This window comes from Coregonus clupeaformis, chromosome 1, assembly GCF_020615455.1.
Source record: "Coregonus clupeaformis isolate EN_2021a chromosome 1, ASM2061545v1, whole genome shotgun sequence".
NCBI classification, from domain to species: Eukaryota; Metazoa; Chordata; class Actinopteri; order Salmoniformes; family Salmonidae; genus Coregonus; species Coregonus clupeaformis.
Window position 1 is genome coordinate 96,967,947 of NC_059192.1, and position 16,381 is coordinate 96,984,327.

A 16,381-nucleotide genomic window follows, 5' to 3' on the forward strand; every position below is an offset into this window, starting at 1 on the left:
GGATAGTCCTTAACCAATGTGTTTGGGTTTCGTCCACAGCCCCGAAGTTTAAGCGGAGTTGATATGAGAAAACGGCAGCAGCCACACATTGAAGGTCCTCCCCAGGTGCCTGGCCACCCAAGACCCAAGAACTGCTGCATGTGCTGGTGTGGTTGTTGTAAATGCCTCTGGTATGTCAAACCTCCCTTTCTGTTTTCTGTCCCCATGTCTCCTCCATTTTCAGTAGGCTATGGTTCTCCAAATAACCTTTAGAATGATGAGAAATTGTATTTAGATTTTCCTGAAGTCCCTGCTATAGACTGAATCAGAATCATAACTTTCAAGACCACATCCCTTTCAACCTCACTCGAAAAATGTTTTGATATAAGTGGGGGAAAAGTAGTGTAAACTAGAGGGAAATATCACCCCTTTACGCCAAAATGACATTATTGCCTTTATCCACCCAGTATTTAGGCCGATCACATTGTGTAGAGATCAAAGTAATGAAAGAGTGTAGGTCACCAGGTAAAACATTACTCAGTGGTTTCAGTACTATGGGCGCATAAACATTGTTTATCAGACCAATTATCTGCTGCATGGGGAAAGAGTTTAAGAAAAGACACTCCCATATACTACTGTTTGCTTACTAGGGCTGGGAATTGCCAGGGCCCTCACGATACGATATTAGCACCATACTTAGGTGGCGATACGATACTGTATTTATTGTGATTCTTACGATTCTAAATGTATTGCGATTCTTACGATACTATATATATTGCGATTCGATACTGTGATTTTGTGATTTGATGTTCCAAACATATTGCTCACTATATGTCTGCTGCAGAGAGACAAGAGAGCTATAATGAGGCCCACAAATAATATTGCAATATGTAACTGTCGTACTGTTTTTTTACCATCACTAATGCTTACTGCTCTTCCTCTTTCTGTGTAGCTAATGTGAAAGGAACATTGTAAATATGACTGGACATCATTGGTTGTAGTTTGCATATTATCCCATTATTGTATTCATAAGCCATCCTTTGCATTTGCTTAAAAGGGGATAAGTTTAAGATGACAAAATAAGCAAACAGTAATTTGGATATCAAAAGTAATATATTTACAAACTGATCAAAGGTTGTAAACAAAGCTCTAACACTGTACAAGTGATATAATATATGATATAATCTTTTAGGGCTCAGAATAAGTCTGTTCTCATGTTAGCCTGGAGTGGTACATCCATGATCTATTGTGATGAGTGAAGACTCTGGAGTGTTGAGAAACTCTTGATGTCCTTGATGTAGAGTGAATATGTCATGTGTTTGGAGACAACTGATGTTTTGCAACACAACTTCTGAGAGTTCTGCCAGTCAGTTGCATTGCACATTGTCCCTAGTGCGCATGACTGACCTGAGAAAGCAGAAGGCAAAAGGCAAAACAACTTGAGCAACACTTTCTGTTTGAGACTGTCATTCTACACATCAGGATAAGCCATGAATGACCCTTGGACTCGCATTCACAAATTATTAGAGTAGGAGTGCTGATCTAGGATCAAGTCCCCCCTCTCCATATAATTATGATCTAAAAGGCTAAACTGATCCTAGGTTTGCACACCTACTCTAAGACACTTCAATGGAAAGCGGTGCTCAATAAACACTCAATGCGGAGTTAGGCTACTATAAGGATGTGTTATCCTAGAAGGATGTGTTATCCTGTAAATACAGTACTTCTATTGGGTAATAATGTTCTATTCTATAACTACATGGTATCTGTCCCTAAAACTACCATAATGTAAGTAAATTGTTTTAGCACCAGGTAATATAACGTAGGGCTGGGCGGTATACCGTATTTTACCCTATACCAGTATTGATGCACGGACCAGTTTGGGTTTTTACTTGACCTTCTACAGAGGTATTTGAATGTTTGGTTTGTTAAATGTGATACGACATTTGTAACATCCATTTTTATAGTTTACTTTGCTACTTGAGTCATCTCTCTCCGCTCTCTCTGTCTCCATGATGCTTTACACACAGACCTAGCCCCGCCCCCTGTCACTCAAGGAGCGCATTTGTTGTTCCTCGACCACGAGACACTTGCATTCAGTCAGCCTGGTCAATGCAGCACATCAAATCAAATGTTATTTGTCACATACACATATTTAGCAGATGTTATTGCAGGTGTAGCGAAATGCTTGTGTTTCTAGCTCCAACAGTGCAGTATATCTAACAATTCACAACAATGCACACAACCTAAAAGTAAAATAATGAAATTAAGGAATATATAAATATTAGAAATATTAGGATGAGCAATGTCGAAGTGGCATAGACTAAAATACAGTAGAATATAATACAGTATATACATATCAGATGAGTAAAGCAAAAATATGTAAACATTATTAGAGTGACTAGTGTTCCATTATTAAAGAGGTCAGTGATTTCAAGTCTATGTATATGGGGCAGCAGCCTCTAAGGTGCAGGGTTACGTAACTGGGTGGAAGCCGCCTAGTGATGGCTGTTTAACAGTCTGATGGCCTTGAGATAGAAGCTGTTTTTCAGTCTCTCGGTCCCAGCTTTGATGCACCTGTACTGACCTCGCCTTTTGGATGATAGCGGGGTGAACAGGCAGTGGCTCAGGTGGTTGTTGTCCGTGATAATTTTTTTGGCATTCCTGTGACATCGGGTGCTGTAGGTGTCCTGGAGGGCAGGTAGTTTGCCCCAGATGATGCGTTGGGCAGACCGCACCACCCTCTGGAGAGCCCTGCGGTTGTGGGCGGTGCAGTTGCCGTACCAGGCGGTGATACAGCCCGACAGGATGCTCTCAATTGTGCGTCTGTAAAAATTTGTGTGGGTATAGGTACCAAGCCAAATTTCTTCAGCCTCCTGAGGTTGAAGAGGCGCAGTTGCGCCTTCTTCACCACACTGTCTGTGTGGGTGGACCATTTCAGATCGTCAGTGATGTGTACGTGGTCCTCTGTAGCTCAGCTGGTAGAGCACGGCGCTTGTAACGCCAAGGTAGTGGGTTCGATCCCCGGGACCACCCATACACAAAAATGTATGCACGCATGACTGTAAGTCGCTTTGGATAAAAGCGTCTGCTAAATGGCATATTATTTATTATTATTATTACGCAGATGAACTTGAAGCTTTCCACCTGCTCCACAGCGGTCCCGTCGATGTGGATAGGGGCGTGCTCCCTCTGCTGTTTCCTGAAGTCCACGATCAGCTCCTTTGTTTTGTCGACATTGAGGGAGAGGTTATCTCGGATGCTGTTTTCACTTTGCTTCTTAAATTAAATCCACTAGCGTTCTATAATTACACTATTAGTTTGTCTTTTCTTAGCAAGTTGGGCCTAAATCGTGTTAGCCGCTAATGCTAATCGCTAGTTAGCTGGCTAGCTAGCTAGCTAATAAATGTACTGAGTCAGAGCAAACATAACTAGCTATACAGTCTGATAATACCAGAGATGGTGTAGACCTAAATCAGCATATTTGTGCAACAGTATCCTCTAAATCAAAGAGGAATACACAAAGCATGAATATGTAAGCCCTGTTTCTAACATGCGGCCCCCACAACCCTCATGGAGGCCTCCTCTAGTCTATGAACAGCCAGCCTATTCCCATCTTCACATCACATGAAAAACAGCTGTGAAGAACATGTATATTTAGAGTCAGCTCAGCATGTGTATAGCCTGTGGCTGGTGAGCTCAATTACATCAGCACAAAGGATACTTTGATGAAGATACTAAGAGGAAGCTAATATTCACCACTGTGCAACTTGCAGTTAAATGGGAGATAACATATGTAGGAAGAGACATGCCATATATGGGTACAGATGAAAATTAGGAGGGGTTTTCTGAATGCTTGTTGCTCAACCTGGAACCTAGCTGCATGAAGGGCTCAATTCAATTGATTGGTGCAATTTTTTTGTTGGGGAGGGATTCCTGTTGTAATTTCCCATCACAGGTAGATGCTTTCAGAATAACATAGGTCCACATAGTGCACAGGCGGTAGTTTGTAAACAAATATGATACAGTCTAGGTTTATTAGGTTTGACTGGACCAGGGCTTGTTTCTTTTATAACCCAGCTTTGAGATAAAGAAGAGGAACTCCTCATCTCTTGGAGAGACGCTGCTGTGTCAAGAGGCTGTGCCAAGAGGCTGTGCTTGAGGCGGAAGCACATGAGGATTGGCACTAGGAATCTGCTGTCAGAGATGAGGAAGTCAATCCAATCTGACTGTGGCTGTGCCCTGTGTCTGTGTCAACCCCTGTACTTCCCTGCTGCTATGCGATTTGTCACCTCCCTTAAGCCAGTGTCTGTTGGAATTCCCATGTATTAGATGGGGATCCAAGATGGTATTCTGCAGGCCCGGCCTCCTGTGATTGGAAGAGCCAGGCTAATAACAGAGGTGCCATTTTTTTATTGGTTTAAGCCCTGGCTTTCCCAGCTTGAAATAAAGCTACAGTACAGCTTTGTTTGGGAATGAGAGGGGAAAGCTAAAGCTCAGTTGATATGAAACATGTACTAAGGCTGGGTGGTATTTTACTATTTACCGGTATTGATCCACGCACCGGGGGGATTTTTACTGTAGCTTCTCTAAGGGTATTTTAATGTTTGATTTGTTACATTAAATAATTCAGTTATGGCGATCATCCGTTTTTATTGCCAGTAAGAAACTGCTAACAGCTGAAAACTGCTAGCTAACATTCTAGCACAACAAGTCAAAAACTTCAGGAGCGCAAGCTGAGAAAAATACTGTGAGTAAGGATGTGCATAAGTATTCAAAAATATATAGGCATATTTCAACACTGAAAAGGCTTTTTATAAATTAAAATACCCATGTGAAATTGTTACATACAGTGCATTCTGAAAGTATTCAGGCCCCTTGACTTTTTCCACATTTTGTTACATTACAGCCTTGTTCTAAAATTTATTAAATAAATGTTTTTCCTCATCAATCTACACACAATACCCCATAATGACAAAGCGAAAACAGGTTTTTAGAAATTTATAAAAATAAAAAAAACCGATACCTTTTTTACATAAGTATTCAGATCCTTTGCTATGAGACTTGAAATTGAGCTCCGCTGCATCCTGTTTCCATTGATCATCCTTGAGATGTTTCTACAACTTGATTGGAGTCCACCTATTGTAAATTCAATTGATTGGACATGATTTGGAAAGGCGCACACACCTGTCTATATAAGGTCCCGCAGTTGACAGTGCATGTCAGAGCAAAAACCAAGCCATGAGGTCGAAGGAATTGTCCGTAGAGCTCTGAGACAGGATTGTGTCGAGGCACAGATCTGGGGAAGGGTACAAACAATGTCTGCAGTATTGAAGGTCCCCAAGAATACAGTGGCCTCCATCATTCTTAAATGGAAGAAGTTTGGAACCACGAAGACTCTTCCTAGAGCTAGCTGCCCGGCCAAACTGAGCAATCCTGGGAGAAGGGCCTTGGTCAGGGAGCTGACCAAGAACCCGATGGTCATTCTGATATGGCTCCAGAGTTCCTCTGTGGAGAAGGGAGAATCTTCCAGAAGGACAACCGTCATGCAGCACTCCACCAATCAGGCCTTTATGGTGGAGTGGCCAGACGGAAGCCACTCCTCAGTAAAAGGCACATGACAGCCCGCTTGGAGTTTACCAAAAGGCACCTAAAGACTCTCAGACCATGAGAAACAAGACTGTCTGGTCTGATGAAACCAAGATTGAACTTGGAGGAAACCTGGCACGATCACTACGGTGAAGCATGGTGGAGGCAGCATCATGCTGTGGGGATATTTTTCAGCAGCAGGGACTGGGAGACTAGTCAGGATCAAGGGAAAGATGAACGGAGCAAAGTACAGAGAGGTCCTTGATGAAAACCTGCTTCAGAGCGCTTAGGACCTCAGACTGGGGCGAAGGTTCACCTGAAAATAGCTGTGCAGCGACGCTCCCCATCCAACCTGGCAGAGCTTGAGAGGATCTGCAGAGAAGAATGGGAGAAACTCTCCAAAGACAGGTGTGCCAAGCTTGTAGCGTCATACCCAAGAATACTCGAGGCTGCAATCGCTGCCAAAGGTGCTTCAACAAAGCACTGGGTAAAGGGTCTGAATATTTACAGTGAGGGAAAAAAGTATTTGATCCCCTGCTGATTTTGTACGTTTGCCCACTGACAAAGAAATGATCAGTCTATAATTGTAATGGTAGGTTTATTTGAACACTGAGAGACAGAATAACAACAAAAAAATCCAGAAAAACACATGTAAAAATGTTATATAAATTGATTTGCATTTTAATGAGGGAAATAAGTATTTGATCCCCTGTAAATCAGAAAGATTTCTGGCTTCCAGGTGTCTTTTATACAGGTAACGAGCTGAGATTAGGAGCACACTCTTAAAGGGAGTGCTCCTAATCTCAGCTTGTTACCTGTATAAAAGACACCTGTCCACAGAATCAATCAATCAGATTCCAAACTCTCCACCATGGCCAAGACCAAAGAGCTCTCTAAGAATGTCAGGGACAAGATTGTAGACCTACACAAGGCTGGAGGCTACAAGACCATCGCCAAGCAGCTTGGTGAGAAGGTGACAACAGTTGGTGCAATTATTCGCAAATGGAAGAAACACAAAATAACTGTCAATCTCCCTCGGCCTGGGGCTCCATGCAAGATCTCACCTTGTGGAGTTGCAATGATCATGAGAACGGTGAGGAATCAGCTCTGAACTACACGGGAGGATCTTGTCAATGATCTCAAGGCAGCTGGGACCATAGTCACCAAGAAAACAATTGGTAACACACTACGCCGTGAAGGACCTGACATCCTGCAGCGCCCGCAAGGTCCCGCTGCTCAAGAAAGCACATATACAGGCCCGTCTGAAGTTTGCCAATGAACATCTGAATAATTCAGAGGAGACCTGGGTGAAAGTGTTGTGGTCAGATGAGACCAAAATCGAGCTCTTTGGCATCAACTCAACTCGCCGTGTTTGGAGGAGGAGGAATGCTGCCTATGACCCCAAGAACACCATCCCCACCGTCAAACATGGAGCTCGAAACATTATGCTTTTGGGGTGTTTTTCTGCTAAGGGGACAGGACAACTTCACCGCATCAAAGGGACGATGGACGGGGCCATGTACCGTCAAATCTTGGGTGAGAACCTCCTTCCCTCAGCCAGGGCAATAAAAATGAGTCGTGGATGGGTATTCCAGCATGACAATGACCCAAAACACACGGCCAAGGTAACAAAGGAGTGGCTCATGAAGAAGCACATTAAGGTCCTGGAGTGGCCTAGTCAGTCTCCAGACCTTAATCACATAGAAAATATGTGGAGGGAGCTGAAGTTTTGAGTTGGGTGGGACAAAATCCCTCCTGAGATGTGTGCAAACCTGGTGGCCAACTACAAGAAACGTCTGACCTCTGTGATTGCCAACAAGGGTTTTGCCACCAAGTACTAAGTCATGTTTTGCAGAGGGGTCAAATACGTATTTCCCTCATTAAAATGCAAATCAATTTATAACATTTTTGACATGCGTTTTTCTGGATTTTTTTGTTGTTATTCTGTCTCTCACTGTTCAAATAAACCTACCATTAAAATTATAGACTGATCATGTTTTTGTCAGTGGGCAAACGTACAAAATCAGCAGGGGATCAAATACTTTTTTCCCTCACTGTATGTAAATGTAATATTTGAGTTGAGTATTTTTTATGCATTTGCAAATATTTCTAAAAACCTGTTTTTGCTTTGTCATTAAGGGGTATGATGTAGATTGATTATGGGAAAAAACTATTGACTCCATTTTAGAATAAGGCTGTAACGTAACAAAATTTAATAAAACAATAAACCTTTCAATGTAGTTTTTATGACGTGCACGGTGCACCCATAAAGACTGGTAGCCTTAGTGTGTAGCTTCTTGTTTATGTTAGCCAATCAAAGCGACAAAGAGGCTCAATGTGTAGCAAGTGGAGTGAGAGTTCACTAATGCAATGCAAGATGGAATAAATTACAGAATTAAAAGTTAGCGAAATGAGAGAGTAGGCTACAACGAGCAACCAACCGGTAGGTAGTTGTTTTATTGGAATGGGGTTGGGGAGAAAGCGCGGCATGTGGCCTCAATTAGCCTAGCTAGCTATAGCTACTCCAGTCAAGACAGGCACTGTTATATGGGATGATAAATAACGTCGCTGCTACAAGTCTTGGCTGTAGCCGAGTAGCCTTGGCATCTCTCTCTCCCTCCATCTGTTTGCTCCCATCTCACCCCCTCCGTAGCGGCAGCATTAGAGCGCCAGAGACTCTCCCTCGCGCAGCAGTGCTCAGGTAAAAAAATATATATAATTGCCCAAGTAAAAATAAAAATATATACTAATAACATATTTCGAATATCCGGATATCCTACAAAAATGAAGGTAATTTTGGGGGGAAATGGATGTCTGTCTATTCACTCTTTGTGTATCACACCATTTTTGGGGTGTTTAGTGTTAAAGTAATGATCATATGACACATGCTGTAGTAGGCTACATCCAAGCTCGAGTCAGTCAAATCTGCAGTGGCATATAAAGGAGCTGTTTCTCCAATACATCCCTACCTGAAATTTGCAATGCCAACATTCTGTTTACATGGCATGTGAAATGACTTGATAACCTTTTTCCAATACATTTGTATTGTATTTAGGAACAAAAAATGCACCTCCAAACTAGCTTTTCAGGTGTTTGTGAAAGGAATGACAGGCGGAGTGCATTGTTAATGTGTTGCAATTCTATTTGTGTTACAATATAATTTGTTATTGTGTAATTATTGTGTATCCAACACGTGTTTAACATGTACATTTCCGTTATAGGATTTTGTAAAGGTTTTGTGAACTGTAAATAGCAGGGAGCCTCACTCCCCACACAGGTTGTTTTCACACCTATCTTTCACTGGTTTTTAGAAGAAAACATACCTGTTCTCAGGCAGTAGTTTCAACAAAGATACAACATTTATACTGCCATATGAATAAGTATGTTTGAATATGGAATATGTTTGAAAGCAATAGTAATCACTTTCTGCTTCTCCTGTTCCAGGAATGAGGACCGCATGGAGGGTTCCGAACGGACATGCACTAAAATGGATAGTATTGAAGCCACGGAGGAGCAGTACGTTGCCAGCTATGCCTTTTTCCGTAGGATGTCTCTGAGAAAATACCAAATTGTTTTTGATATCATTTCACATTTTGGTCATTTAGCAGACACACTTATCCAGAGCAACTTACAGTCAGTGCATTGAACTGAAGGTAGCTGGGTGAGACAACCATGTGACAGTCAGGAAAATACAAGTTAAAGACTGGGGCGGCAGGTAACTTAGTGGTTAAGAGCGTTGTGCCAGTAACCGAAAGGTCGCTGGTTGTAATCCCAGAGCCGACTAGGTGAAAAATCGATGTGCCCTTGAGCAAGGCACTTAACCCTAGTTGCTCTGGATAAGAGCGTCTGCTAAATGACTAAAATGTAAAGTGTTAGTGCCAGACAGGAAAATACAAGTTAAAGTGTTAGTGCCAGACAGGGAAGGAAAATACAAGTTAAAGTGTTAGTGCCAGACAGGGAAGGAAAATACAAGTTAAAGTGTTAGTGCCAGACAGGGAAGGAAAATACAAGTTAAAGTGTTAGTGCCAGACAGGGAAGGAAAATACAAGTTAAAGTGTTAGTGCCAGACAGGGAAGGGAAAATACAAGTTAAAGTGTTAGTGCCAGACAGGGAAGGAAAATACAAGTTAAAGTGTTAGTGCCAGACAGGGAAGGAAAATACAAGTTAAAGTGTTAGTGCCAGACAGGGAAGGAAAATACAAGTTAAAGTGTTAGTGCCAGACAGGGAAGGAAAATACAAGTTAAAGTGTTAGTGCCAGACAGGGAAGGAAAATACAAGTTAAAGTGTTAGTGCCAGACAGGGAAGGAAAATACAAGTTAAAGTGTTAGTGCCAGACAGGGAAGGAAAATACAAGTTAAAGTGTTAGTGCCAGACAGGGAAGGAAAATACAAGTTAAAGTGTTAGTGCCAGACAGGGAAGGAAAATACAAGTTAAAGTGTTAGTGCCAGACAGGGAAGGAAAACAGTTAGTTTTGTTTTCCTGTTGTCACATAAGCTAATGGCCATTGGTCACGTCCGTTCTTCATTGTACATAGACATTATACAATCTGACATGTTACCTCAAGAAAGGATGCCAGAATCCATGCCAGTAATGTAGTCTAATTATGTTACCCAATTTACTGCTTTGACCCATTCATTTTCTCTCCTTACATTGCTGCTGTGTCAATATCTATTCCTGTGTTCAAATCAAATCAAATTGTATTTGCCACATGCGCCGAATACAATAGGTGTAGACATTACAGTGAAATGCTTACTTACAAGCCCTTAACCAACAATGCATTTTTTAAAGTAAAAAAAAAAGTGTTAAGTAAAAAAGATAAAAGCAAATAACTAAAGAGCAGCAGTAAAATATAATAACAGTAGGGAGGCTATATACAGGGAGGTACCGGTGCAGAGTCAATGTGCGGGGGCACCGGCTAGTCGAGGTAATTGAGGTAATATGTACATGTGGGTAGGGTTAAAGTGACTATGCATAAATAATCAACAGAGTAGCAGCAGCGTAAAAGAGGGGGGGTGGGGCAGTGCAAATAGTCCGGGTAGCAATGATTAGCTGTTCAGGAGTCTTATGGCTTGAGGATAGAAGCTGTTGAGAAGCCTTTTGGACCTAGACTTCGCGCTCCGGTACCGCTTGCCGTGCGGTAGCAGATAGAACAGTCTACGACTAGGGTGGCTGGAGGCTTTGACAATTTTGAGGGCCTTCCTCTGACACCGCCTGGTATAGAGCTCCTGGATGGCAGGAAGCTTGGCCCCAGTGATGTACTGGGCCGTACGCACTACCCTCTGTAGTGCCTTGCGGTCGGAGGCCGAGCAGTTGCCATACCAGGCGGTGATGCAACCAGTCAGGATGCTCACGATGGTGCAGCTGCAGAACCTTTTGAGGATCTGAGGACCCATGCCAAATCTTTTCAGTCTCCTGAGGGGGAATAGGCTTTGTCGTGCCCTCTTCACAACTGTCTTGGTGTGTTTGGACCATGATAGTTCGTTGGTGATGTGCACACCAAGGAACTTGAAGCTCTCAACATGTTCCACTACAGCCCCGTCGATGAGAATGGGGGCGTGCTCAGTCCTCTTTTTTTTCCTGTAGTCCACAATCATCTCCTTTGTCTTGATCACGTTGAAGGAGAGGTTGTTATCCTGGCACCACATGGCCAGGTCTCTGACCTCCTCCCTATAGGCTGTCTCATCATTGTCGGTGATCAGGCCTACCACTGTTGTGTCGTCAGCAAACTTAATGATGGTGTTGGAGTCGTGCCTGGCCATGCAGTCATGGGTGAACAGGAGGGGACTGAGCACGCACCTTTGAGGGGCCCCCGTGGTGAGGATCAGTGTGGCAGATGTGTTGTTACCTACCCTTACCACCTGGGGGCGGCCCGTCAGGAAGTCCAGGATCCAGTTTCAGAGGGAGGTGTTTAGTCCCAGGGTCCTTTGCTTAGTGATGAGCTTTGAGGGCACTATGGTGTTGAGCTGAGCTGTAGTCAATGAACAGCATTCTCACATAGGTGTTCCTCTTGTCCAGGTGGGAAAGGGCAGTGTGGAGTGTAATAGAGATTGCATCATCTGTGGATCTGTTGGGGTAGTATGCAAATTGGAGTGGGTCTAGTGTTTCTGGGATAATGGTGTTGATGTGAGCCATGACCAGCCTTTCAAAGCACTTCATGGCTACAGACGTCAGTGCTACGGATCGGTAGTCATTTAGGCAGGTTATCTTAGTGTCCTTGGGCACAGGGACTATGGTGGTCTGCTTGAAACATGTTTGAATTACAGACTCAGTCAGGGACATGTTGAAAATGTCAGTGAAGACACTTACCAGTTGGTCAGCACATGCTCAGAGTACACGTCCTGGTAATCCGTCTGGCCCTGCTGCCTTTTTGAATGTTGACCTGCTTAAAAGTCTGTGATCACATAGTCATCCGGAACAGCTGGTGCTCTCATGCATGCTTCAGTGTTGCTTGCCTCGAAGCGAGCATAGAAGTGATTTAGCTCGTCTGGTAGGCTTGTGTCACTCGGCAGCTCGTGGCTGTGCTTCCTTTTGTAGTCTGTAATAATTTTCAAGCCCTGCCACATCCGACGAGTGTCAGAGCCGGTGTAGTACGATTAAATCTTAGTCCGGTATTGACTCTTTGCCTCTTTGATGGTTCATCAGAGGGCATAGCGGGATTTCTTATAAGCGTCCGGGTTAGAGTCCCGCTCCTTGAAAGCGGCAGCTTTCAGTTGCTCACTCGTTTGCTGTATTAGCCAATTAGAGCATGAGTTTTATTTTCTCTCCACCTCTCCCACAATTTCAGTTATTTGACTGAAACAGCTGTTAACTGAGTACACATGAGGACATCATTTCCAACCACCCCATAGGAGAATGTCCATTATAGAGTATAGGGTTCAGCTCTGCAGTATATTGTGTGCTTATTATTTGCGTGATATGTAATATTGTTGGATTTCAGCATTCAACCGGATTTACATAATATAGCCTGTCTGGCTGCTCAAACAATTGTAAGCCAAATACTGTTCTCACACGGTTGTGGCCATGACACCGGGTTCCACCTGAGGCTCTACCTTGGAACACTCATTCTTCATGTTGTTCTTGTTCTAGCCAGATGGATTTATGTCCCGATCACCTGGTCCTACTGTAATAATGGAAACACTTCAGAATCAACACTTTTGTTGATTAAGACATGAAAATAACAGAAAGGCCTGCACATGATTCCTAATTACCACCTTTAATGACACCATTTCAATGGGTCCCTGTAGCCATGACTCTCAGGTCAAATAAGTCCTGACAAAGATGCTCCCGTTCAAACTGTTGTCATGGTAATTAGTAGGGCTGGGGCTGCCAGGGACTTCACGATACGATATTATCACCATACTCAGGTGCCGATAGGATATGTACTGCGATTGTCACGATTCTATATGTATTGCGATTCGATACTGCGAGTTTTGATCAGTCATGGAAATGAAAGTGCTGAAAACATGTTGGCTCACTATTTTAAAAGAAGATGGAGAACAAGCTATTGGATGAAAAATACCAGTGTTTCGTATGTATTGTAATTTTGTTTTTACAAATGCATACTTGGAGTCAAATATCGTCCCAAAATAATATTGCGAGATGTAACTGTATCAAATAAATGTTTTACCCCATCACTAGTAATTACCAAGGTGTTCCACTAGTATATAGTCAGCCAAATGGAATGGTTGGTTGGTTGCAGTGGCTAACCAAAGTATGGATTGCAGTCTCTTCATGTCTGCTTAGACTGATATATGTTTGCCAAGTGCTAGCCATTTGAAAATGTTCACGCTATAACAATGAATTTCTCCAAATCACTCCACCTGGCTATCAATCTTCAGGTGGTTGAGAATGACTACTTGCAGACGTGTCATCATCTTACAGTATGTAACCCTGGATTGTAAACTGTCATGGTGAAAACATATTGATGCAACGGTAGCTAAGATGGGGAGAGGACTGGCCATAATAAAGCGCTGCTCTGCCTTCGTCATACCGCTATCAATAAAACAAGTCCTACAGGCCCTAGTTCTCTCACACCTGGACTACTGCCCAGTTGTATAATCAAGTGCCACAAAGAGGGACATAGGCAAATTACAATTGGCCCAGAAGAGAGCAGCACGCCTGGTCCTTAAATCTAAACAGCACTGACATCAATGACATGCATGTCAATCTCTCCTGTCTCAAAGTAGAGGAGAGATTGACTTCATCACTACGTGTCTTTATGAAAGGTATTGACATGTTGAAAGTACCAAAATTGGGAAGAAGTGAAATAATAAAAGAAGTATGGGGAATAACAGTTCTGACACTGGTGCTGACAAGCACACTAATTACCCTGTTCCATTTTAAACCATATTGGTGCCCGTCAAGTTGCCAGGTTGTTCCCACCTAGCTAATATGGTAACATAACATGACTGATCAAGGTTGTTTGTTATCAAACAAATGATTAGGCTAGTTGGCGCCCCGTGACATAGTTTATAGCCTATCAAATGATTAGGCTAGTTGGCGCCCCGTGACATAGTTTATAGCCTATCAAATGATTAGGCTAGTTGGCGCCCCGTGACATAGTTTATAGCCTATCAAATGATTAGGCTAGTTGGCGCCCCGTGACATAGTTTATAGCCTATCAAATGATTAGGCTAGTTGGCGCCCCGTGACATAGTTTATAGCCTATCAAATGATTAGGCTAGTTGGCGCCCCGTGACATAGTTTATAGCCTATCAAATGATTAGGCTAGTTAGCGTCACGCAACATAGTTTATAGCCTATAAAATGTGTCCCGCAATCCGCGATAGAAAAAACAACAACATACCTCCGGTAATATGGGCCATGAATAGAAATAAGCTGTTTTCTCCATAGTAATGGTGGAACCATGAGGGTCATGAAGCTTATGGAACCTCATACAGTGTGGAGGCTTTTGTTCTTTTCATGTTTGTCATTAACCCAGTACCTACGTTTTTCAAGGATGTGTGTATGACCTATGACCACTACTATTTCTGTTGCCAATTGAAACAGCCGGTGGAAACCGTGTTATGCGTCTCTGGAGAAAATAAATTCATCTGTTGTGTGTTTTGTTTTGTATTGTGAGAGTCCAGACTGCTAACACTGGGTTCCTGGTATCCTGTGTTTAGGCAACCCACTCTAGACGAGGTGGTGGCCTGGGCCCGTAGCTTCGAGCTGGTGATGCGCTCCTCAGAAGGCAGGGAGATTTTCAGAGAATTTCTGCGCTCTGAGTACAGCGAAGAGAACCTGTTGTTCTGGCTGGCCTGTGAGGAGCTGAAGAAGGAGACGGACCCGACAGCGATCGATGAGAAAGCCAGGATCATCTACGAGGACTATGTCTCCATTCTATCGCCGAAAGAGGTAGGAGGCATCAGGTTGGAAGCAGGAGTTTGACTGGTACCTAGTATTACTCAGTATCACATTGTTGCTTGATTTAGCTTTAGAGTTACTTCAGAGTAGCACTTTCGGGACTTCCATTGGTTCCGTTGTGGAAAATGAAAGCAAGTACACCAAGTATTTTGACTATATTTGACATGCATGTATTTGACCCAGGTCTGATTCCAAGACTTATTGAAACCCCCATCTCAAAGTGGGTGAGGAGGAGGTGGGAGGTGAGCTTATCTCCATTGATAACATGACCGAGTGGCTCTTTGTGTGATAGCATTGTCACTGTTCTCTTCCCCTCCTCTGCCCCCAGGTGAGCCTGGATTCACGGGTGAGGGAAGGCATCAACCTGAGCCTGGCGGAGCCCAGCAACATGATGTACGAGGAGGCCCAGCTGCAGATCTACACCCTGATGCACAGAGACTCCTACCCCCGTTTCCTCAACTCCTCTGTTTACAGAGACCTTCTGGACAGCAAGAGAAGCTCCTGCCTTGACACCTAAAGTAACCCTCCCCCAACAAACAAACAAAACAGAAAGACAATCAGGGGCCAGAACTGGGTTAGATATTTTCCTTTTTTGAAAACCAGAAAATAAGAAATAGTTTAAGCAATTTCAAGTGTCTGCTCGCGGGCGGTCCTGAGGGTTAGTTCCTGGTTTAACTGCAGATCAGAGCTCCTCAGGCTACTGTTACAAAGAGAAACAAAAGGAAGGGTAGACCCATTGTTCCTGTACTGGACTTTTGAGAGTTCTCCTTTTGCTCTGTCTCTTTCGCTCTCTCTCTTGGTCTGTATTTTTCTCTCTCAAATTCTGTCCCATGCCTCAGACTTTTTTACAGTCCAAAAACAATGCCCTTTTTAAGATGGCTGTAGAGCTGACCGTAGTGAGCAGGAAAATCACTGACTTTGCATGTAACAAGGTAATGGAATTCGCTCTACAGTAGCTTGGTATGTTAGCAGTGGACAACAAAGGCTCTTGAATATGAGATGTATTTTCTTCTGTTCTAGGGATTACCTTGTCAAGCTCTTTATGTGTTATGTGAAGGGAATATTGATATTTGCCAATTAGCTTGCAGTCTTTGATTTTGAGAAGGTTGAACGTTTTACAGCAGTGTTAATTTCAAAGCACTTGCCTTCTTTCCAACTCTAAAAGAGAAGGCAACTAAATGTCTAATGAACATGACTTTCCACGGGAAATCACAATGCCTTGACGTGAAAAAGGCGGCACAAGAGCTGCTTGTTATGGCAACAACCACAGTTTAGTAAACACAGTACTACCTGTCCTACCCTCACCATCTCACCCTGAGAGAAGCACAGGTTATGTCAGAGGTTGGAATCATTGCTGGAGAAAAAAGAAATAGAACATTCAATTCGCTTCAGTCAATAAATCATGAAGACTTTAAAGCTCTCGAGAATGAAAGAGAACCGTTTACTTT

At 43.1% G+C, this 16,381-nt stretch overlaps 1 protein-coding gene across 3 annotated transcripts in view; it reads left to right on the plus strand.

The window, feature by feature from the left end:
* LOC121578051 (regulator of G-protein signaling 17) overlaps positions 1 to 16,172 on the plus strand; it is a 39,381-nt gene extending 23,209 nt beyond the window's left edge. For 2 of the 3 annotated variants that reach the window (XM_041892130.1, XM_041892140.1), the window contains exons 3-6: positions 40 to 170; positions 9,013 to 9,084; positions 14,693 to 14,924; positions 15,262 to 16,172. In XM_041892130.1, coding sequence (XP_041748064.1) covers positions 40 to 170; positions 9,013 to 9,084; positions 14,693 to 14,924; positions 15,262 to 15,450 — 624 coding nt within the window. In that variant the 3' untranslated portion in view covers positions 15,451 to 16,172. The remainder of the gene's footprint in view (positions 1 to 39; positions 171 to 9,012; positions 9,085 to 14,692; positions 14,925 to 15,261) is intronic. The other variant, XM_041892149.1, reaches the window with a different exon arrangement.
* Positions 16,173 to 16,381: the final 209 nt, after the last annotated feature.